The 23,028-nt window shown below is 39.1% G+C and overlaps 4 protein-coding genes across 5 annotated transcripts; 1 reads left to right on the plus strand and 3 right to left on the minus strand.

Moving 5' to 3' along the window:
* Window positions 1-385: 385 nt before the first annotated feature.
* Window positions 386-4,038, minus strand: LOC102713032 (pectinesterase PPME1-like). The gene is made up of 3 exons (XM_015842354.1): window positions 3,510-4,038; window positions 1,684-2,177; window positions 386-777 (listed from the first exon to the last, which is right to left on the minus strand). The coding sequence occupies exons 1-3, from the start codon at window positions 4,014-4,016 to the stop codon at window positions 615-617; spliced, it is 1,164 nt and encodes a 387-aa protein (XP_015697840.1). The 5' UTR covers window positions 4,017-4,038; the 3' UTR covers window positions 386-614.
* A 1,578-nt stretch (window positions 4,039-5,616) lies between these two features.
* Window positions 5,617-10,406, minus strand: LOC102714865 (magnesium/proton exchanger 1). Of its 2 annotated transcripts, none has more exons than XM_006663029.3 (9): window positions 10,138-10,406; window positions 8,858-9,257; window positions 8,599-8,774; window positions 8,394-8,512; window positions 8,134-8,282; window positions 7,913-8,034; window positions 6,695-6,911; window positions 6,471-6,600; window positions 5,617-6,363 (listed from the first exon to the last, which is right to left on the minus strand). In XM_006663029.3, the coding sequence occupies exons 2-9, from the start codon at window positions 9,213-9,215 to the stop codon at window positions 6,066-6,068; spliced, it is 1,569 nt and encodes a 522-aa protein (XP_006663092.1). In that variant the 5' UTR covers window positions 9,216-9,257; window positions 10,138-10,406; the 3' UTR covers window positions 5,617-6,065. The 2 variants fall into 2 exon arrangements, with proteins under 2 accessions (XP_006663092.1, XP_015698129.1); XM_015842643.2 differs by having other exon boundaries at window positions 8,858-9,276.
* Window positions 10,407-16,071: 5,665 nt separating this feature from the next.
* On the plus strand, window positions 16,072-18,742 carry LOC102715151 (WD repeat-containing protein VIP3). Its single transcript, XM_040528524.1, has 2 exons — window positions 16,072-16,502; window positions 17,974-18,742. The coding sequence occupies exons 1-2, from the start codon at window positions 16,158-16,160 to the stop codon at window positions 18,595-18,597; spliced, it is 969 nt and encodes a 322-aa protein (XP_040384458.1). The 5' UTR covers window positions 16,072-16,157; the 3' UTR covers window positions 18,598-18,742.
* A 1,707-nt stretch (window positions 18,743-20,449) lies between these two features.
* Window positions 20,450-22,507, minus strand: LOC102715428 (translationally-controlled tumor protein homolog). Its single transcript, XM_006663031.2, has 5 exons — window positions 22,396-22,507; window positions 21,990-22,063; window positions 21,264-21,389; window positions 21,016-21,173; window positions 20,450-20,816 (listed from the first exon to the last, which is right to left on the minus strand). Exons 1-5 carry the CDS (start codon window positions 22,421-22,423, stop codon window positions 20,699-20,701), a joined length of 504 nt encoding a protein of 167 aa, XP_006663094.1. The 5' UTR covers window positions 22,424-22,507; the 3' UTR covers window positions 20,450-20,698.
* Between the last annotated feature and the right edge of the window lie 521 nt (window positions 22,508-23,028).

A 23,028-nucleotide genomic window follows, 5' to 3' on the forward strand; every position in this document is an offset into this window, starting at 1 on the left:
ATATGAAGTGGAGAATTCCCTTCCAAATCCAATCCATTCCCCTAGTACTAAAACACAAGGAGCTTCTCCCTCAATTACTCATCCCTGTTCCTCTGAAACTATCGTGCTCCTAACGAAACATTACATCCGTTTTAAAATCCGTTTTAAAATGGTTATAAGTTGTTTTGATTTTTATTAGATTTATATAGATATGATTGAATTGAATCTGAACAAATATATAAACATATACATTGATCCATAAAATAAATCTAATCTAAGTACGGCGAAAACATATTATAGCCTGAAATGTAGAGAGTAATAGCCTAAACTCTCTTAGTTCACATTCTCTTCTTGAGAACTCCCCTAACCAAGCGTGCCATCACCAATCGTCCAAAGACACAAAACGAGACGCAAATCCAGTATAAATTCCAAAAACAATCGGGTGATCTTGATCTTTCACGAACGCGCAAGAGCTCCGCACGTTAATATATTACACGAAAGAAATAATAGAGTAGCAACCGTAACGACACGCCCACGTGGTGGTGGTTCAAATCTTTATTTGGCCGTCAAAATTTCAAAAACGGGAACACTAACATCGCGACGAAATTTGTCAAATGAATCTGGAGTTCGAAGAATCAGTCGGTGGGCACGGGTTGGGGCAGGATCCACTTGGTGCCGTCGATAAAGTCAATGTCGTCATAGGGAAAGCCACTGTCGGTTTTCTTGGGCCAGCCCATCTTCGTGCTTGCGTCGAACCCAGGCCCAGTGCAGTTGAACACGCCGTAGTAGGCTCCGGTCCTGCAACCAAAAAAAAAACATTGTTAATTTATTCGCAAGTTTTTTTTATATATAAAGATGGAAAAGAGGATTTTAGGACTAATAATATTGTATGGTTTGGTTCGGTGACGGGTCCAAATTAGCCTTACCAATATTTGATAAAGTGTTTAGTTTATTTTGGTAATTTTAATAGTGTTGAGTGTCTGCCTTACCAATATTTGATAAAGTGTTTAGTTTATTTTGGTAATTTTAATAGTGTTGAGTGTCTATTTGGATTGAATCTAAATTTTGGTAAAACTCAGAGCATCTCCAACATAGTTGCTACATGCCTCTTTCATTTATCATATTTGGCCATTTAAAATTATCTTGTTAATTATGGACCTTATGTGTGGGTCCATATATATTGTTATAAACGGATATGACGTTGGAATATGTAGATAATATGGAGAAGAACTTTTTTTACTAGTTGACTAAATAAACAAATGGAGAGAGAAAAAAAAGAAGATACTATCAAAGATGCTCTTAGCCGAGTTACATGGAAAAAGTTTTTTAGCACACGAGTGTATATATGCCTATTGCTTGTATGCCATCTAAATAGTCATAAAAAATATGAAAAAAATTGATAAGATAGTTTAATATGAGTTATATTACTCCACCAACATGCAAGTTTAAATTCAACTTCAATAAGTTGTAGCAAAAATAACAAAAACAATCATGAATGTGCGTATACCTAGTTTCAGTTTGTTTTTTTTTTTTTGCTATAACTCGTAGAAGTTGAATTTAAACTTACATATTTGTGAAGTGATATAACTCATATTAATCTATCTTGTTAAAATTTTTTATATTTTTTATAACTATTTAGTTGACATGCAAGCACACGGGTGTAGATATACCCGTATGCTAAAAACTGTTTCCCGAGTTACATACCCTTGTGCCGGCTGTTGGAGGCTTCGACGGTCATAGCCAATAGGCACGACCTCATTAGCCATCTTGGTGTTGACGTAAACGAAGTAGGAAGAATCCCCCCACGCCCTGCCGAGGTAGACCTTGTCGCCGGCGCCGGCGGCGGCCTCGACGGTGCAGTTGACGAAGGAGAAGCCGTTCGCGATGGGGTTGGGCCCGGCGCCGCCGTTCTCGCCCGTCCTGTTCACCTTGGACGCCCTCTGCGGCGGCGCCGTCGGCACGGCGGGGGTCGCCTGCGTGGCGACGACGCGGCACCCCGCGTACAAGGACCTCCCGAAGCCGAAGATGGCGTCGGCGCCGCCGTTGATGGTGCAGTCCTTGAAGTAGTGCTGCCCCTCGTCGTCGTACAGCGCCCCCTGCCCGCCGTCGATGGTGCAGTTGTAGAATGCGGCCATCGAACCCGCCACCCGCACCGCCACGGTCTGCCCTCGCTTCGCCCCCGCCGACTGCCCATCGTTCTGCCATGCATATATATGTACATACATAACAAGTTACTGCTTACGTAAGATGTCTGACTTTTTTTCTGGTAATATTTGATTATTTGTCTTATTTAAAAATTTATAGAAATATCATTTATTTTTCTTGTGGCTTACTTTATTATCAAAATAACTTTAAGCACACAACTTGTCATTTTTTATAACGAGAGATTTGCTCCAGTAATGTAAAAAGTACCTCGCGAGATACCGGTATCTCATGTACCGAGTCGTTTTTATCATTGGATCTAAATATATCTATCCTGTTCAGCTAGATCTAATGATGAAAAACGATTTATTATCAAATCGTTTCTGATCGTTAGATCTAACAATAATAATCACTTACTAATCACTTACTCTATTCCATTCTAAAATATAAGATGCATAACGTTCTTTTGCAAACGGGGATATTACTGCTACCTCCTTCGGTATATTTTTTAACGTAGCGAGCCTTCATTTTTTTATTTTTTTTATTTGATGTCGTTAACTTTTAGGTTTATATCTGATCGTTTGTCTTATTTAAAAATTTTGAGTAAATACGGTGAGTTATAAGTTATTTCTAAAGTTTTTTAATAAACAAATTATAAAAAAATAATCAACAATTATATAAAATTTTTAAATAAAACGAATAATTAAATATAAATCTAAAAGTTAATAACATCAACTATCGTCTAACATGCATGGCCCATCGTTCTGCCATGCATATATACATACAGGCTCCGTTCTAACGTTCTTTTGGGAATGGGGATGTTACTGCTACCTACTTCAGTATATTTTTTAACAGAGTGATTACTATTTTTTTTATTTAACGCTATTAAATTTTAGTTCCACGTTTAATCATTTCTCTTATTCAAAATTTTATGTAAATATAAAAAGGTATAGGTTATTTCTAAAGTTTTTTAATAATAAATCAAATCATAGCAAAATAATTAATAATTACATAGATTTTACGAATAAGACAAATAGTTAAATATAAACCCAAAAGTTAACATCGTCAATTTTTTTTAAAAAAAAGAGTACCGTGGAACATGCATGCATAATGTGGGGTGTGTATATAATACATTTTGTTTAGTTAAATTTAGGGTTTCTTAAAAAAATGGTATTTTTACCTGGTCTTCATATCAACCTAAGACCTTGTCTTGGGTGTTACTTAGATCACTACAACAACTATGTAACCTTTTATAAATTTAGGGTATTAGTAAGGATGATGACTAAATTAAGAGATTTGCTTTGGTCTAACAAAAAGTATCCGGTATATCGAGATATTTTTTGATATTTTTGTTTGTAAATTAAGGTGAGCAGAGACGATGGATAGACCTTGAAGACGACGCCATAGGCAAGGAAGTATTCGGCTTTGACGGCGAGGGTGGCGCTGCCGACGGCGCCGAGGGGCTTGCCGTCCTTGCCGAGGGTGGCGGCGGTGTCGTTCCAGACGACGACGGCCGGGTTGGCCGGGTCGGACTTGAAGGTGACGAACCGCCTGCCTTTCTCCACGACCACCTTCTCGCGGAACACCGCCCCGGGCTTGAGGCTGAAGATGTAGCGCTTGGTGTTGCCGTTGGGCACGGCGGCGAGCGCGTCGGCGATGCTGCCGCCGTCGACGGCCACGCGCACTATCGAGTTGTTCGCGGCGACGAGGTCGCCGTTCAGCGGCGGCGGGTCCTCGGCCATCGGCGAGTTGTAGAGTTGGTCGTTCCAACCGATCCAGCTTTGGAGCGCCTTCTCCGACTCCGGCTGCTGCGACGACGGCGACGGCAGCGCAGCGAGCACCGCCAGCCCCAGCAGGAGGACCACCGGCGTCGACGTCGACATCCTCATTTTCATCGTCGATCGATCTCTTCGCTCGCTCACCATCATCGATCCACCCATCATCTCTATATATACGTGTGTCATGCGTCTGCATGCATTGACCGACCGCCTGCTGCCTATTTTTGGTCTCTCGTCTAATTCTGTCCGATGGACCAGAGCAAAGCTAGGAAATGGTTCCATCGGGATATTTTTGAATTTGCCGCTATTAGAAATGACATTTAATCCGTACGTTCATTCATGACAAGTAAATTCAAGATTCTTTGTTAAATATGGTAGACAAATAATTAAATAGCTCGGTTTCCGTCACCATCCACCTATACCTATTATGTGATACTATTAATATGCATATACATTGCGTCAGTCACATACAATCAATGATGGAGTACATAGGTACGTAGAAAAAAATAGTTCTTTTCTTTTTCTTTATGCAGCCGATGGTTTTTATATGACGTGGGATGTATAAAAGAATGGACGACTTGGCTTTTAAGCACTAGATATTTATTGCTATAAAATTCTGATATATATGGAAGCCAAATCACCTAAAAAATAATATTAGTTGGATGCCTCATTCTATTGGGATGCGTAAAATATGGTCCTTTTAGCCATTACCAGCACACCATTTCTAAATTGTTTTCTTTCCCCTTTCTTAGAAGTACTTCTAGATTCCCCGCTCCAATGCGCAAGATATTCATTTAGTAAATAAATATATGTACCTAACTATAATTAAAAGTAATTTTCTACTATAAGAGTAAGCCACGTTGCCTCCACCTCACCTAGCCATTACTCACCAAGCCATCACGACTTGTTTAGCACAGCTTCAACTCTAAATCAATTTTAGGAGAAAATCTAATAAATGCCATTGACAAACACTTAATTCTAATAAATGTCATTGACGAGTGTGAATTCTATAAAATGTTATTGTACAAACGAATTTATCTAAGAAATGTCATCGTTATTAGGGTTTTGTCAGCATTTCTTCGTTAAGTTCTATAGAGTGAACAATGTATTTAATAGCAAAAAATAGACGGAAACCTAATGGCAATGGTATTTTTAAGATAAATTTGTTTATATGATGGTATTTTCTAGAACTCGCACTCGTCAGTGTTATTTCTTAGACTTAACATTTGTCAATGATATTTTTAGATTTTCTCTAATTTTAGAGTTTGGTTTTTCTTGCTATGGAAATTCTTGAAAATTCTTGGGGTTGAAGCTAGTATACACTAAGATATTAGGGTAAGATATTCGTTAATATTTTTATCAAAGTGATAAAAAAAGATTGTTCCACCTTAATCTGCAAACTCTATTCTCAACAAGAATTCAAGCGTTGGAGCCATGTCAACCAAGGCCTTGCCATTTCATGGTTCATGCTGCAGCAGGCATGGGACGACAAATCTTGGAAATGTCATGCTTGTTTAGCTTGCTGACACCACATCTTGGATGAGGAGCATGATTTGACTCAAGCTCTTGAATCTAGCAAAACCGCAAAAGCTGTTCCATGGCTTCCATCATCAATCTTGAAAGAAGGCGTACAGTTGCCAGGAAGATTAAGAAAAAAGAAAGATGTGGAACTGCAACTATGTTACTACTATATGAATACTGGGCGGCACAACTCATCTTTTCTCAGGCACCAATGATTTCAACCATATATGAATATAGTGCAGTAACTTACAAAAATAATACACCGATCAAGCATTTGTATGTATGTGTGTACACTGTACAGTACCTACTATCTACAGGATGGACTAACTTTGGCCGGCCTTCATGTTGCTTGCGTAAAAATTGTCTATATGTAGGGCCTGTTTGGAAGAACTTTAGATTTTAATAGCAGCTGCTTGGTAGTTAGCTTCTAAGAATTCGAAAAAGCTTCTAAACCCAACTTCTCTAGCTTCTTAGTTCATTTTTTAGAATCTATAACTACATATTCTCAGAAGCTGTAGACCGTTTGGGACAGCTTCTGTCAGAAGTAACTTTTGGGAAAAGCTGTAGCTGAGAGAAACTCCCTCAAATAGACCCGTAAATGGATAGAAAGACAGAGACAAAAAAGAATGAGAAACTGCAACTGTATTATATTACTCCAGACACTCTCAAGGAAGAGAGGACAACAAAAACCACCCAAAGGATCATGAAGTAGACTGATGTCGCCCAAGCCCATACCCTAGGGCCACCAAGCTCGGCGCCAAGTATGACGCGACGAAGAACCAAAACTGTGATGCATCCGAACGATGTCGCGAAGAACACCAGAAGGGAGAAGCTGAGGCCAGCAGCATTGTCTATGTACAGGGGCTTCTGGTAGACAAAGAAGTTGTACATCGTGTCCACCAGCCATGGAACACCGATGCCAACATATATGTTCACCGAATTGCTGCGAAAACAATGTTTTGCCAGTTTATCAAACCTCATTTTAAGGAATACTTAGCAGACAAAAGGTCAGCATGAACAACTGATTTGAGAGATGTGTCGAAAATTAACCTGCAAGTGATGTTGGCAATTGCAGAATCTGCGGTGATTTGACGCTCAGCAGCTATCTTGCTTGCAACTAGATCAGGCCATGAGGTTCCAGCAGCCAGTGCTGTGAATGCTATAACATATGGACTTACTCCTACACAAAGCAGTATATTTTTTTCGTATCAGAAAACAAGTAGCTAAATCCTTGAGCAGATTTAAATTGAACTTGTTAAGGAGCATGTTCCAACCTGTGACACAGCTTATCTGATCTGTCAGCTTAGTAACCCCATAAGCAATACCACTTATGAAGACTAGTGAGCAAATAAAAGCGATCCATCCATGTGCAATTTCATACGGGGGCACAAAAGCAAACAGCAATTTCCAAGGTGCAATGATCAGGTTCCAAAAGATTCTGACAAATCTCAAGCAGACAGAATCCATCTTCCTTGACTCAGAACTCTCCAACTGCTCACATAATAAGAAAATTACTTAATAACCAACGGGAATGATGTGAAAGCAGTTTTTGTTACTTTCAGTTCAAATCAATGTACTTCAAAGACTGAAAAATGTGCATCTTAGGGGTTGTTTAGATGGGGCTAAACTTTTTAGCCCCATGTCACATCAGATGTTTGGGCACTAATTTGAAGTATTAAACATAGACTAATAAAAAAAAACTAATTTCATAAATGAGTGGTAATCCACGAGACGAATTTTTTAAGCCTAATTAATCCATAATTAGAGCATGTTTACTGTAGCATCACATAGGCTAATCATGAATTAATTAGGCTCAATAGATTCATCTCGCGAATTAGCTCAAAATTATGGATGGATTTTATTAATAGTCTACATTTACTATTTATAATAAGCATCCAAACATTCGATGGGACAAGGGACTAAAAATAAGTCCCTTGTCCCAAACACCACCTTAGTTTTCAATGTCAGCCCGCTAAGAAGGATTCAGCAACTGAAGGCTGTATATATTGTTAGGCTTGTGGTAAACAGTCTTAAACAAAGATAAAAGAGTGTGCTTAGTGCTCTATTTTGCCTTGGTCATGTATTAGAAATGGTAAACCAGAAGCACAAGAATATGGCACAAGGTGGCATACAATTTGATTTGGTGTGATGGTACGCAATTGATAAAGTTCTCCTGACAGTATAGGTTATCCAAGTAGTGCACCCCTGTAGTTTCACTGAATGGGTAACTAGAAATAAGTTTTGCCGCTGTCTATTGTCAAAAGTCTAGAACATCCACCTCAATCTCCACACCAATTTACTCCGCAACCAAAAAAAAAGTTTGTCATTGTTATCCCCTTGTTGGCCAGCAAAACTAAGCCTTTTAATTAACCCCTCACAAAAAGTACCCTTGCCAAGCTACATTGATCCAATATCTGAACTAATTATTATAATGTAAGCAAGAAATGGCATTGGTAAAGTATAATATATATAGAAATAGTGAATTAAATTACCGTCGCAGCATCAACAAACTGTTGCCGCCAGATAGAAAGCCAGCGAGTATCCTCTTGTTTGTTCTTCACTGTAAGACCTATCGACAATTCTTCCACATCCTTTTCTGGAACATGGTGATACCCTGAAGGCAATAAGAAATTACTTTCAGAACAATTCGAATCCTAATAAATTGTTACACGAAGTCAGGGAATAGTGAGGGGGAATACCAGAAACCGATTACCTTCATTACTGTAAGAATGCACCGAGAATATATCAACTATATCCTCAGACTGGCCAGGGGTTGTCTCTCCAATCTCATCGTAGTTGTCTCCATAATCACCTGAAGTATCTTCTGCTGGAACCCAATCTTCAGGTCTGTCACCTCTTCCCCTGTTTGCAACAAATAAAAATAGAAACATCAGGAAAGGAATCCTTAATTTGTACATGGGCACATGAAAAAATGGATAAGAAGAAAAAATGTTTAAGGGATTAGGACTATACAAAGGGATCGACACATATGGCCACCGCTTGTCCTGTGCATATGCATGAAGCAGAAGCAACCCATATTGCAATACTGTCAGCAAGGCCTCCGAGAGGGTGATCACTCTAGGCGTCCAAACCTGTACAGATTGCAAAGACTAATATAAGACCTGATATTGGATTTGGCACTTATAGTTAGATAGCAGAATAAGATTGCATGGCTTACCTCTAATATAATATATAGCCAAATGTATGCCCAGAATGACCAGAACAGCTCAACTAACCAAACACCGAGATCAGATATCTTTTTCTTAGAGCCTGCCCTTGGCATAAGCACACAGACAGCATGTATGGGGAATAGGTCAAATGCAGCAGAACCCACAAGGGTACCTGGCCCTAAACCTGCAAATCAGAAAAATCGAATTAGATACAATTGAAGATGATTTGGAACGAGCAAATATTTCCATGAGTTTGATCAAGTTTACCTCCTGCTGTCAGTTGACCCAGATTACGAATTGCATCGATGGTTGCTAGTGAGATTTGAGGAAAGCTAGTACCAAATGCAAGGAGAGCAATGTCCGCTATAGTGTAGTTCCACACCTTCTCATGCTTGACAATGGTAGCTTTTGTGTGTGGGTCTACTGTGACAACCTCCCGGGAGTGTTTCATGATGTTCTCCATTGACTTGAAGAACCGGCCAGTGATCGCAGACAAACCAATAAAACAATACGCGAGGACAACAGTATAAAGAAAAGCACGGACACCATTTGGAATCCAGGTTTCTCCATTGAACAACAGGTATGTATCACATGAAGCAGTATTTGCCATGTTAATGTTGGTCATCAGATGAGTCCCATAAGACGAGAACTGCAGTATTCCTAGTTCCTGTTAACAACACAAGTGCCTGTTTCCATCAGAAATACTAACATCAACAATATGTTAGCTCATAAACAGAAGATAAGAATGATTACTACAGTACTGCCAGCCATCCTCAATTCCTCACATAAATGAAGATAACAATACCGACCTATCTAATACTGTGAGCAACAAACTTAACAAGCTTAACGAAAAGTTTTTTTTTTTTTTGGCTTTTTGATGAAAAGGGATGAACCACCAAACCGTTGTCTGGCAGGTTAGTAGACAGTCCAGCGGTGAAAACCCTCATGAAGAAAAAAAATGAATTATCCAAATTGGTATTTATTTGAAGAATGATTGATGGAGAGAAAATGCTAACAGGGGCATAAACATAGATCTGTATCAAGTGATCAACAATCCTGAATTACAACAACAAATGAGAGCAATACAAAATAACAGGATATATCATACGGAATTAATCAAATAACTCAAGAACACATGCCACAGAATTGTAGAGCGCTAGACAGAGCGTCTGCATAAAGAAGCTCTCTTTTGCTACACCATCATCGAATAAGCTCCAGCAGGAAGCAATTACTACAAACCATTTGGACTTGGTAAACATAAGCAACCATAATATTGCTAGATGGCACCTTATCGATCCTAAAAACACTACTTTTCCACTCCCAGAAAATCCTCTTTTTTTTAAATACCCTCCAGACTTCAGGGATCTGGAAAGGTTGAATGTGACGGATTTGGGCATTTGTTAAGATCGAGGGAGGTAAGATGAGATCCTTTCCAACTTCTTGAGAGAGAGAACAAAGGAGGGACTTTTCCCCCAGGAAATCAGGAAACCATGGATGCGCAACCGAAAGAAAACGAACGAGTGAGCGAGAGAGGAGTGGCAGGTTACCGGAGTGGAGGAAGAAGACGCCGACCGGAGGAGCGGCGGCGATGTGGGGGGCCAGGCGACGACCTCAGATCATGCCGATCAGGGAAAGATCCCGCCTTTTCGGTTACGGGATTGGCTTCCTGCTCCCTCTTTTATCATCTGTTCCCCATTGATTCGTCCTATTATTTTTGGTCTGGATGATGGAAGCAGAAAGAACCACTTTCTTTGCCGTTGCTCCTGCAAAATCTGAATTTATAGCAAGCCCCATCCTTCACTGTTCCTTTTTTTTTTCTTTTCACGCTCTTGTTCCCGACTTCTTATTATTGATTCTCTGGTTACATTTTCCATACTTCTTATTATTTTCGATAAAAGTATGATTAATTTTTTAAGACTTTGATTATTAATAAATTTTAAAATATGTAGTTAGAAACTATTAGGAGAACATGCATAGATAAATTAGAAAACTATTGTCAAACATATATTTAAAAGACCGTGCAGAGCGATAAGAATTATCAAACATGAGGATTAATAGTTAAATTTTGAGCCATGTCGGTGTTATAATTTTTGATAAACTTCAACTGTTTTCTTAAATTCTAACTGACTGAATTTACATCAATTTTACTATTTAATATTTGAACTTATCAAAAAAGACACGTTCAAAATTTTAACCGGAAATTGATTTCGAGTCACCTCGGAAAGAAAGTGAACCGATGTTTGAAGCTATTTGCACGTGATTTGTGAAGGAGGAGGCATCATTATCAGCCACATGACCCCGCAATTAGTGATATGTACAACAACAGCTCATGTGTCCATGGTGACCTCTAACTTTCTCTTGGCCCCAAACTGTCCAGCATGCTCTTAAATTACGTGGAATAAGCAGAACGGCACAACCCAAATGATCATGGTATGTTTTCATTTCAGATGAATTTTGTCTACATGGAGAGATGACAGCTGCAGCTAACGAAATTTTGCTAAAGTTTGGGCCTTTCACACACGCAGAGTTACATCACAATAATTCCACTGTGCTTCCTCTGTCGCAAATAGATTATTGGTCTTTAGAGCATCCCAACAGCTCATCTAAATTTAGTCATCCATATCTTCATTTGGATGATCATCTAAAATAGTTTCATCATTCATATCTCTTTATACTCCACCAAATCATCTATATATGATATCCTCTATATCTATTTAGAGGATGGAGAAAGATCATCTAAATATTAAAGTTCTCTTCTAATATGGATGACATCTAAAAAATAGATGATAGGATGACCGTTCTGTTGGAGTTTAATTTGTAGTCTTTATCTTTTATTTTCAGAATAAAGGATGAGATAGATAAGCTGTTGTAGATGCTCTTGGTGGCTAGACAACAGGTACAAATGTACAATAACATAATGCAAACTGATTATAGGCCTGCGCTAAGGAAAGCGAAATTGAAAAATACAGAAGGTCGTCTCTTATACAAAAGTTGTATGCACATATTTCAAGATAGATATATTAAATACATAAGTAAAAGAGATAAAAAGAAAATATTAAAATCAACCTTATAGCTAATCTATCGTACATGTTAATTTTAATATAAGTTCGTAGCTAGCAATTCGTTATACTATTAACTAGCTCTTATATGATCGTTAATTTAGAACTAGATGCAACACAATATAGTACTACTGATTTGATTTGGACAGAAGTCTAGGTATTTTAAGACGGAGAAATACATACAAAAATTTATTTGCTAAACTTAAATATTAATCATTTAATTTAACTGAGTTGCATAAATTCTATATATACTCGTAGGAGTTCAGATTACTGCACGTGTAATGCTGTAGAGCCCACATGTCAGCCTAAGGTACTGAACTTGATACTTGTAGCGTGATACATGTTGGCGAGTACTCCCTTCGTCCCAAAATAAATCAATCTTTCAATTTTTATTTATAATATTTGACTTTTCGTTTTATTTGAAAATATTTTATGATTAATATTTTTATTTTTATTAGATGATAAATTAAGAATAGTATTTTACGTGTAACTATTTTTTAAAAAAAATTAAAATTTTTTCAAATAAAACAGATAGTCAAACGCTACACGCAAACCTAAAGCTTGTCTTGTCATGGCACGGAGGGAGTATTTAATAAGAAAATTTTAGTATATGTAGATAGCTTTTCTCCAATAATTCGCTCGTGCGAAGGAGTCGTCGTGTGTTACGTTTTTTTTTTTTGTGTGTGTAGATGCTTGTGTGAGATGTCGCTGTATCAAACCCTGTTGATTTGCAATTTCCATACGAAACTGGGCACTACCAACCTAATGGGGTTCGTTTCTATCATCCGATGTGTGGACACTTATTATAAACATAGTCTATAAATAAAATCTATCCATAATCTTAGACTAATCCACGAGACGAATCTAATGAGCCTAATTAGTCTATGATTAATGTATATGATGCTACAGTAAACATTTGCTAATTATGGATTAATTAAGCTCAAAAAATTCGTATCACGGATTAGCTCATATTTATAAAATTAGTTTTTTAATTAGTCCATATTTAATATTTTAAATTAGTATCCAAACATTCGATGTGACATGAGGCTAAAAAGTTTAGTCACTTCTAACCCTAAACAACAGAGCGTCTGTCTGCATGCTTGGTGTCACATCCTCGCGTGACCATCGTGCCATTTTATTATACTCCCTTTTCCCGTTCAACTTTGACTAAATTTAGAAAAAAAAAAGCATATCTAATATTAAATAAATATAATATCAAAACGTATTTCTCATCTTTTGCGTTCCATGCAAAAAAGAATACTCAAATAGCTGCCGTGAGATCATCTATCAATCAATTAGATTAAATCTATCTGAAGCATAGGGTTTTTTTCTCCTAAATATAGTGGGTTGTACGTTGAAGCAGCAACTAGTCAACACTATAGATTATATGAGAATTTTATTTAAGAACATTAACGTAGACAGTGATGGAACCCTTTAAACCTATTCCCTCTATTCACAGTCTTTTTAGTTTCATCTATTAATCATTATATTGTTTATATATACGTCTAGATTTATTAAATATCTATAAATCTGGATAAAATTTTATATTGTGAAACAAAGATGATATCTTATATGATATAGTAAAAATAGTGTCGTTTGGTTTTTCTTAAATAAAAATTTTGTATTCATATTGTGACTTGTGACATTAGATATGCTACTGAAGTACTTGAGGTGTAGAGGACGATGGGACATAATTTATGTTCTCTTTGCAGAATTACCAAATCACCATTTCATGCATATGCACCTCTACATCACCATCACATGAAGGATAACCTGTGTGTAGTGTGTGTAGCTACGATGAGTTGTAACTCACAGGCGGCTCCGTAAGTCAGGGTCTAAAAACATATCAAATCACCTCTAAATTTTGATTTATATGGCTCACTAGATTCTTTATATCAAAATCTTGTAGCACGCAAGTTTTTTTTTATTTTTGGAGATTTTTAAGTATTTTTTTAAGATTTTTAAAAGTGACTGTATTTTATTAATAAAATAATCAATGTGTTATGTATCGCTTTTAAAAATATCAAAAAAATACTTAAAAATCTCCAAAAAAATATTACGTGCTACAAGATTTTGATATGAAGAATCTAGTGAGCCATATAAATCAAAATTTAGAGATGATTTGATATGTTTTTGACCCCGACTCACGAAGCCGTCCGTGAGTTACAACTCACCGTAGCTAGACTCATATATATATATATATATATATATATATATATATATATATATATATATATATATATATCGCGAAATACTGCCTACGTATTCTACCGATAACACCATTGATTTTATTTGCATGACCATTGTCTAGATATTCAAAAACTTACGCAATTCATTTATTTTGTGATTGTATCTATTACTAAAGGGAATTTAGTTATAACCTACATTTTTAAGCATTTGTATAAAATTTTTCGAACAAGACGAATGATATATAAAAACTATAACATGAATCAACAATATCGTATATTAATAAAATGCAAAGGGACCAAAGAAGGTTGGTGGTGAGTATCTGTCCACTTTTCATTGTCTTACATCGTTGTCTTTGCATACCAAAATAAAACAATCGCTAGAGTTTAAGTTTTATCCTAAAATAAATTAATTTATACTTCTTATCTACTGTTTGATCATAATCGAGAAAATTTATTCGTTCGGTACCGCCCATCAGCCTCATCTACCCAAACATCAATAGTATTTTCTAATTAATAAGGCCAATGCAGTCTCTCTTTTTTTTTCTTCACCTCTAAAGTGGCCCTGATATGCGGAGGCTTTTAGTTTTTATTGTCACTCTTTACCGGTTGAGCTTAATCTCTCGTAACACTACATAAGAGAAATGTAACAAATATGTATGTCACTCACGCAAAAGAGCGGTAAAAAGGTTAAATTTCTCTGATATTGGGAGGTTTGGCTATTTCTTTCATGGGACAGATGAAGTACGATGCACGAACATACACTTGTCCTTGTTCCCTAGAATGCAAGGAGTTTAAACCTGCGATTCATATTTTGTTTTTTATAGGAATTTCAACCCAACATACAAAGCATGGGCCTTTACTTACGCTAATGAAAAAAACCAGCCCAAAAATGCAGCCTAGTGCAGTTTAGACCATAAATGCAGCCTAGTTCACCAAACGCCCAAAATTTTTAAGTAAATTTGACAAAATTTAGACATTTTGATCAAACTATCTCGAAACTGTAGATTCATAGATTTATGTCTGAAAATAATATATTTAGCAAAAAAATTATCATACATGTTTGAATCACAAAACTATAAATTTAAGTTCTGTATCGTAAAACTATAGATTTGATGTTTAAATTGTCATAAAATTATAGAGTTTAGAGTTTAAACTCCTATCACATTTTTTTACTAAACATGTGTGTAGTTTTGTAAATGAACCGGCTTTAAATATGTGGCTTTGGTATTTTGTTATTAAATTTATGGTTTTAAGATATCTCACCTTTAATACGTATACTTAGTTTTGAGATAACTTTAGTGTTAAATTTATAGTTCTCTGATACGCTAGTTTAAATATATATATAGCTTTCCGATATTTGGTTTGAGCCTACCAAGTCTTCCCAAATTTACAGGTTGACTATCGAGCGAAATCACGTTAGAATGAAATAAATTATAAAATAGATTATACCAGTTGATAACAAATGATAATAATTATATAGCATCATCAAGTATCAAACGATACTAATCAGCATCATCTGTTATCATCACCGCGAGGCATAACAAAGGACGCGAGAAAGTGCTAGAAAGAGCGCTGGCGGCAAAGAAGTACGGAGTAGCGGCGCCGCACACGCAGAAGAGTTGTGTAGAGTTTTTTTTTTTACAAAATTTATTTATTTTTTTACTTTAAATCATCTAGAAAATAAAATAAAATGGAGAGATAAACAGTCGTCTTCCTCCTCCCTAAGAGCATCTTCAACAATAGACCAATATAAGTCTCAAAAATCAAATATTGGCATTGAAGGCTAAAAGGTTCCTCCAATAATTGCCAAAAAAACTCCTAAGTAATTTTGGTCTTCTTTTGGGGCTGTCAATCTCACAATAACTGTGTTGGTGTTCTCACAAAAATCAAATGACCAACCATGTCATTGAGATGATATTCATACCTTTAACAAAATAATATTTCTTTGTGACAGCTATATGCTACTAGCGTATGAAATATTTTCCATATGTGATTTTATTTATTTGAGACTTTCAACAATTACTTAAAACAATGGTATAGAAACTAGAACCAGAGAAGAACAATAGCCCTAGGCTAATATTTTCTAAGTGGCCAACCAATACGTTTTTAGAATCCAATTTTAAGGGAATTGTTGAAGTTAGAAGTTATTTTTAAGGCTAATTTCTTTCGGGATTACCCCAATCCAAGATTATTAATCTTGGGGGTAAGTTTTTAGTCATCTAAAAGCCTAAAACCCACGAACCCTTCGTCTCCCATCCAGATCAAACGCTAGGGTTTCGCCTCCTCCTCCTCCTCCTCCTCGAGCAGAGGAGAGCGGCGATGAAGCTCGCGGGGCTCAAGTCGGTGGACGGGGCCCACGAGGACTCCATCTGGGCGGCGGCGTGGGTGCCCGCGGCGGACCACCGCCCCGCGGCGCTGCTCCTGACGGGGGCGCTCGACGAGACCGTCCGCCTGTGGCGCCCCGACGACCTCGCCTCCGCCGCCGCCCCGGCCCGGGGCCACGCGCTCGGGGTCGTCTCGCTCGCCGCGCACCCTGCGGGCGCCGTCGCCGCCGCCGTCTCCCTCGACAGCTACGTCCGCGTCTTCGATGTGGATTCCGGCGCCTCCGTCGCCACGCTCGAGGCCCCGCCCTCCGAGGTTTGGGGCATCCAGTTCCACCCCAAGGTAGGCGCTCGGTGATCCCGCCCCCATCTTGCTTCCGATTAGGTATTTTTTACTACGAAGGCGTGAGATTTCACTGGGATAATGTGCTATTAGTTATTATTAATTCGAATCGAACTTAGTTTTCTTTGAAATATATGCTCTGTGGTTCTTACTGCTTAACTGAAATGTGTGAGCTGTTCTCTGAGGTTTTAGTAAATTTTATCATTTTAACCTTAACCTTCGTGAAAAAGAAAATGTGGTAGTTTTAATGGGCTTTTGCAAAGTATAGATGTGGCAACTGAAGTCATTAGTTTCAAGCTGTTCCACTACACCATTGATGACTTGCAGAAATGATTTAGCAGGTGAGGTTAAGTTGTTAAATTTGGAGGGGAAGTCTGACCGCATATTCTTTTGTTTCTGCTCATTGTCATTGACCTGACTTTTGTGTCATAGTGATCTATCGCAATACAGCAATAAATTTATTAAAGATTTTGTTAAAACGAATCATCATGAGAATTATGGGCTTTTAAGCACTGCTGGCATAGTGTGTGTACTATTTCTTGTGTTAGTCAGTGACTTAGACCCTCATGATCATGTTGAATTTTGCTTTCTTGATTTACTTGTATGAGGACGATATCAGATGTTCTTGATTCTCTTCTGAATTATTGGGAAATTAAGGTGGCAAAGAATGTTATACTTAAATAATAGTGATATGAATTTATGACGGGTTTTTCTGAGGTGTTTCGATGCCTCCTTAACCCTTTATATTTTAAAAGGTTTGTTAGCAAATGATTTATATCCACATCCTTTTTACAGTATGCAAGATAACTATCTATTGGATATCTCACCTATGTTTCCAATTTGACCTAAAGCCCTAGTGTTACTTTTGTGTGAAAGATGAGGAAACATTACTAGTACTAACACATAGTACTGCTTGAAATGATTTCACAAAGTAGCGAAGCTCTGATTAATTCAGTTTCATATTGCTTTGATGTGATTCATTTTTTTTAGTTCCGTACCACATTGAATTTTTTAAAACTATATTTTGGAACATGCTAATCATTGCTAGAACTGAACTATGGCCTTAAGACATTTTTAAGTTCTCCATTTCCTTTCCAACATGTGTGCTTGCCAGTACTAGTCAGAGTCTATAATTTGTTGGTACAGTCTCATCTAATTCAGTGGATTTACCTATTCAAGCTTACTTGTCCAGGTTCTAATTTCTCACTTGCAGTTAATGTTTTGCTGCATACTGCTTGTACATTCAGTACTTTTTGTTGTGCTGTCACTATATACAGATGGTAATTTGTATAATATTTGGAATACCAGTACAGCGTGTCAAACTGTAATGGACATTTTCAGCTACCACATATTAAAGAAAACTGTTCATGGATTAGCCTGCTTTACCAGTAGCCTCACCCTGTCATTTTGGGTGGTCTTCACTCAATCAGTTACTGACATAATTTCCTCAACCAAATGCTTTCCTTCTCAGGGTAATGCTCTGGCTGCAGCTGGTGGTGGGAGTGGGTCAGTGAAGCTCTGGGACACAGAGAAGTGGAAGCCAATAACCAGCCTTTCTGTTCCACGTCCAGAGGGAGCTCGTCCTGATAAAACAGGGAGCAGCAAGTTTGTCCTTTCAGTGGCTTGGAGTCCTGATGGCAAGCTCTTGGCTTGTGGTTCCATGGATGGTACCATTGCTGTGTACGACGCGGTTCGGATGAAGTTCCTCCACCACCTTGAGGGCCATCACATGGCAGTGAGATCGATGGTATTCTCTCCAGTGGACCCACACGTGCTCTTCACCGCCTGCGATGATTGCCACATCCACATATACGATGCCAAGGAGAAGAGCCTCATTGGGGCCATGTCAGGGCATGCGAGCTGGGTGCTGAGCATCGATGTGAGCCCAGACGGCATGGCAGTAGCCACGGGCTCCAGTGACCGCACAGTCCGTCTTTGGGACATCAACACAAGGGCATCGGTGCAGACGATGAGCAACCACAACGATCAGGTCTGGGCCGTGGCCTTCCGGCCACCGGGTGGGACAGGAGTGCGCGCAGGACGGCTGGCCAGCGTCTCTGATGACAAGAGCATCACCCTGTACGATTACTCATAGTTTACCCTGCAACGCTTCAATGTAGTCAGCTGTTCCCTACCAGTGATTTCATTTGGTACACTGAAGGTTGGAGAAAAACTTGACCTTGTTGTACAATCCTAATTGAGCTCATGAGTTGCAAGTAGAGTGCGTTTGATTCCAGTATTGGCTTTAATAGTTTTTGAGTTGCAAATCCCTACTTATTTCGAGTGGTATCCACTTGTCAGTTTGAATTAAACTTCATGAGTTCTTGGTATACTTCGGTGCTGGTTCTTGCCTTGTGAAGCGACTGTAACTGGAATTCTCCCAGTTCTTTTCTAGAATCCTCGCATTGTGATGTGTGTCTATATGGGTTATATATATGATAATATCTAGAGGTAATTAAGCATAGAAATGCAGTCTATGTGCTCCATTTTTTCACAATGGTGCCTCACACGATTCACTGAATGAAATCATGGACCCGGAAGGTGTTTGCAGAATTGCAGTCGAGCAAATACATGTGCAAGCACGGATAATTCATTCATATTGGGCCAAAACGGGATCAAGAATACGATTTGGGCCGGAATCATAAGTTCACCGAGGCTTTAATTATCTCTTTCAGAATATGTGCTGCACTTTTGACTGCTCTCAGTTAAGTCAAAGCTATTCGTATGTGAAATTGCATATAAGAATTTTTGTTCAGAAAAAAATGACAGCGGGTCTCATCGTTTCGCTTATGATTGAAAGCTATAATTTAAACTTTTAATCTTAAATACATAAGATATTTTATTATAGTTTTTTACAGCCTATAATTTTAAATAACTTAAATAGGCATATAAATCCTAAGACATTTTTAACCTTAAATACATAAGATATTTTATTATAGTTTTTTCACCTCTCACGTTCCTCATCTCTCCTCACCGCATCAAATCCTAGAGACGGCGCCCGGCGAGGGTCTCCGGCGACGGCGGCGGCAGTCTCCACCGGCGCAAGGGGCGGCGGCCTGAGGCAGCGCGCAGGGGGCGGTGGCGGGAGGGCGCCTCAGGGAGCGGCAGTGGGAGGCCGGCTCAGGGGGCGACGGAGGGAGGCTGGCGCAAGGGGCGGCGACCGGAGGCCGGCTGAAACAGGAGGCGGCAAGCTGAGGGCACTCAGGCGGCGACCTGAGGGCGCGTGGTTGACGACCTGGAGCTGCTGTTGCTGTCTTGTGCGGGTTGCTGCTGTTGTTGATTTTTGTAACGACAAGATTTGGAAATATGACATAATTTGTGTGAACATGCTTAGAATATTTTTAGCACACCTAAATATTTGCAATATGCATTTGTTGTCATTGTGAGCAGCCTCTAGGTGAGTTTAGAGGGTATTCTCACCAAAATGTGACCATTCCAACTATCCGTCCATCTAAAAGATCACCATCTTTATCCCTTCAACCAAACAACCGTCCATCCAAACAAAAAAATCCCTTCAACCAAACAACCGTCCATCCAAACAAAAAAAACTAGATCACCATATCCATCTTTATTCCTTCAACTTTTGATTGTCTAATCCTACTCATCCAACCAAATAAAAAAAAACGGATAGCCATATTACGACATGGATAACCATATCCTATCCATGCTTAACCACGAACCAAACGCACCCTAAAATCATCTATATCAGTGATAATATAAAATCGGAAAAGGAGTAGTGATCATCTATAATCACTGATAATCTAAAATCATCTATATAGGACTCTAATAGCAATTAGCAAACCACGGCTTTCTCAAAGGTTTATATCAGGCTAAGAATGGTTGCCTATCTCTTTTTTTTTTCTTTTGAGAAAGAACGGTAACGCCTAGATCTCATATAACACACCAAAAGGCATGGTTCCTTCCATGCAAAAAAGCAGCATAGCTAATTACCACAACAATTTCATCCATTATCTTTTCTCCAGCCATCACAAAGCAAATAATACGCGTTCCAAACATTAAGGAGCTCATGAACCCAATAATCCGGAGGTTTTTTAAAGGACTCATCTCAACATCCAGAACAAGGCAAACGATAGTTACTGACACCAACATTGGACACTAATGAGTCAACTGACATAGATAGACCAAAAATACGGCGGACTGCATAGATAACATCCAGTGTCGAGCAGAAGGAGCACTCAGCACTTGACCTCCTTCAGCCCATGTGCAAAGTACAGGAATGTTGGGTCAGTGGCTCCATCCTTGTAGTAGGCGAACACCAGACTGCCGTCATCGTGCATGCTCTCACCAACAAAGCTGAAACAGATAAAGAAGCAGTGTAAGCACGATTAAAAATAAGTATCCCATATAGAACCAGACGAGTCATGTAAACTGAGGTTTGTTCTTGAATAAAGAATTCAGAAATTATTGCTAGCAAATAGTAATAAAATAAATGCTCAGAGAAACTATACATAACTATTTTCTGGATTTGTGGACAAGCAAATTGATAACTTACAACTGAAGGTCCTTGAGCTTTCCGAGGAGGTACTTGGTGGCACCCTCAATGTTCTTCTTGAATTCCTCTTGCTTCTCCGCATCCAGCTTGGCAGAGAGGGTTTTGATATAGCGCTTCATGAAGGTCACAAACTGCTTCTTGTCAAAAGCAGGTTGCTCCTGACAAAGGCAACACACAGTTAGCACAAAAAAGAGGAGCTGACAACATGCTACACAATGGCCAAGATAATGAAAATGAAAGAGAGCAACCTGAAGACGGAAGGTGTCCACAATGTCAACCACCTTAACGGCCTGATCATCAACACCCTCGTCCTCACCACCCTCGGCAGATGGGTTGGCACCAATGTCTACGTCAATAGCTCCTTGAACGACCCACTGCAAGCATACAACATAATATAAATAAGGAGATGTTCACACAAGGTAATAAAAAAAAGTGTGGTGATCTTGAAAGTCATCCACGGTTGCACACTGTTGCACTAGTTCACATATTCAGATGAGCAAACCATCCATTAATATTGAAAGGATAGCAAACATCAAATAAGTAGTCAAACGATAGCAAGATTGTTTCACTAAGGTCAAGAATATATTATGTTGGCCTCTGCATTTGGAAACACTCTTCCATTGACGCAAATGCAACTAAATAAATCTCAATCAACCTGATCCTTGATGCAAATCTGTCTAATCCCAACGCACAGTAACACTGCCTAATAGAGCAGGCTGATAAATATGTAGCCTACAGAAGCATAGACAAGCACTTCTTTTTCTGAAATGCCTGAAAGGCACATAACTAAGCCAACTTTGCACAATTAAGTTGAATCATGCAATTAAGCAGTCAACAATCTAACATATAAAGACATGTCTGATCAAGATCAAACTGGACAATCGAATTTCATAATCATACTACACTGAATCTAATGGAGGACGGCGACAGCCTGAGCGCAACTAGTGAATTCACCTATACAGAGCGCAACATACCTTGCCATCGACTTCCCAGAGGATACCATTCTCGATCTCCCTGTACGGGAACGAATCCGACAGGAGCTCGTCACCTGCAACACATCGTACACACCAGATTAAGTCAAGCCAATCGCATCAACAAACAAAAAAAAAACAGATAATCCCCCTGTTACACAAATCAACTTCAAGCTTAACCCCCACACACAGATCTGACTGATCCGATCCCAAATTAAGCGCCGTAAACCAGTAATTCCCCGGTTCGGCAACCAAAAAACCACCCTAGACCATTCGATCCAACACGCAAAATCCACCAGATCTAAGCGATCCAAGCGCGCTGCCTCCGATTCCCTGCTCCCAACTCCAAACACAGCCCAAAAACCACCAAAAAAACCAGAAAAAAAATCACGGGATCGAGTCCACGCACCGGTAAGCAGATCCTGGTAGACCAACATGATGCCTCTCCCCAAAAAATTCGGCGGCGAATCTGGCACGCAAACCCTAGAGCTCTCTCGGCGAGGGGAGTAGCGGCGGGACGGAGAGAGGGTTTGAGGCGGAGGCGACCGCCCGCTATTTATAGCTGGCCCGAAACGTCTGGGCTTCGTTTCCGGCCGTCCGATCCGGCCGATGCCGTGGGAATATTTCGAACGGACGGCCCAGATCTCCCGCCCTTGCCGATTTGGGCTAGAGGGGCTCCGGTGGTTTTGGGCCGTCCGATCGGGATCTTGGGAGCGGATATTCGGGGACGGACGGCTCAGACGCGTCCGCGGCGGCCGAGCGAGGTCAGCGGTGGCGGCACGGAATCGTTTTGGACTCATCGTTTTCACCTCCCACTGGTGGTGTTTTTTTGCTTGCTGTGTTCTTCAGTGTAAACAGATCACGCCTCCTATCTAAGTGGAGAGTGCAAAATTGAATTGTTTTGGTTTTAAATGGCTCGATTCGATGTAAAATTACAGCATATGGTATTGATCTGTTGAAATTTGCGCGAATTTTCAAAATCATGGTAGGCTCAGGGATGAGTTAAATCAAAGATGTATACATGCTGTTTTCACATGGAAAA

This window comes from Oryza brachyantha, chromosome 11 (genome assembly GCF_000231095.2).
Source record: "Oryza brachyantha chromosome 11, ObraRS2, whole genome shotgun sequence".
Lineage (NCBI taxonomy): Eukaryota > Viridiplantae > Streptophyta > Magnoliopsida > Poales > Poaceae > Oryza > Oryza brachyantha.

Bases quoted from the DNA above. Each gene is read 5' to 3' on its own strand.
- LOC102713032 (XM_015842354.1), bottom strand. From the start codon at position 4,016: ATGAAAATGAGGATGTCGACGTCGACGCCGGTGGTCCTCCTGCTGGGG. The intron at 2,178-3,509 runs GTCTATCCATCG...TATGCATGGCAG, and splicing joins CCTATGGCGTCGTCTTCAAG to AACGATGGGCAGTCGGCGGG. The intron at 778-1,683 runs GTATGTAACTCG...TTTTGGTTGCAG, and splicing joins CTCCAACAGCCGGCACAAGG to GACCGGAGCCTACTACGGCG.
- LOC102715428 (XM_006663031.2), bottom strand. From the start codon at position 22,423: ATGTTGGTCTACCAGGATCTGCTTACCG. The intron at 22,064-22,395 runs GTGCGTGGACTC...GATGTGTTGCAG, and splicing joins CTACCAGGATCTGCTTACCG to GTGACGAGCTCCTGTCGGAT. The intron at 21,174-21,263 runs GTTGCTCTCTTT...TGCCTTTGTCAG, and splicing joins TGGACACCTTCCGTCTTCAG to GAGCAACCTGCTTTTGACAA.
- LOC102714865 (XM_006663029.3), bottom strand. From the start codon at position 9,215: ATGACCAACATTAACATGGCAAATACTGCTTCATGTGATACATACCTG. The intron at 8,513-8,598 runs GTAAGCCATGCA...CAATCTGTACAG, and splicing joins GGCTATATATTATATTAGAG to GTTTGGACGCCTAGAGTGAT. The intron at 8,283-8,393 runs GTATAGTCCTAA...TGTTGCAAACAG, and splicing joins CCATATGTGTCGATCCCTTT to GGGAAGAGGTGACAGACCTG.
- LOC102715151 (XM_040528524.1), top strand. From the start codon at position 16,158: ATGAAGCTCGCGGGGCTCAAGTCGGTGGACGGGGCCCACGAGGACTCC. The intron at 16,503-17,973 runs GTAGGCGCTCGG...TTTCCTTCTCAG, and splicing joins GCATCCAGTTCCACCCCAAG to GGTAATGCTCTGGCTGCAGC.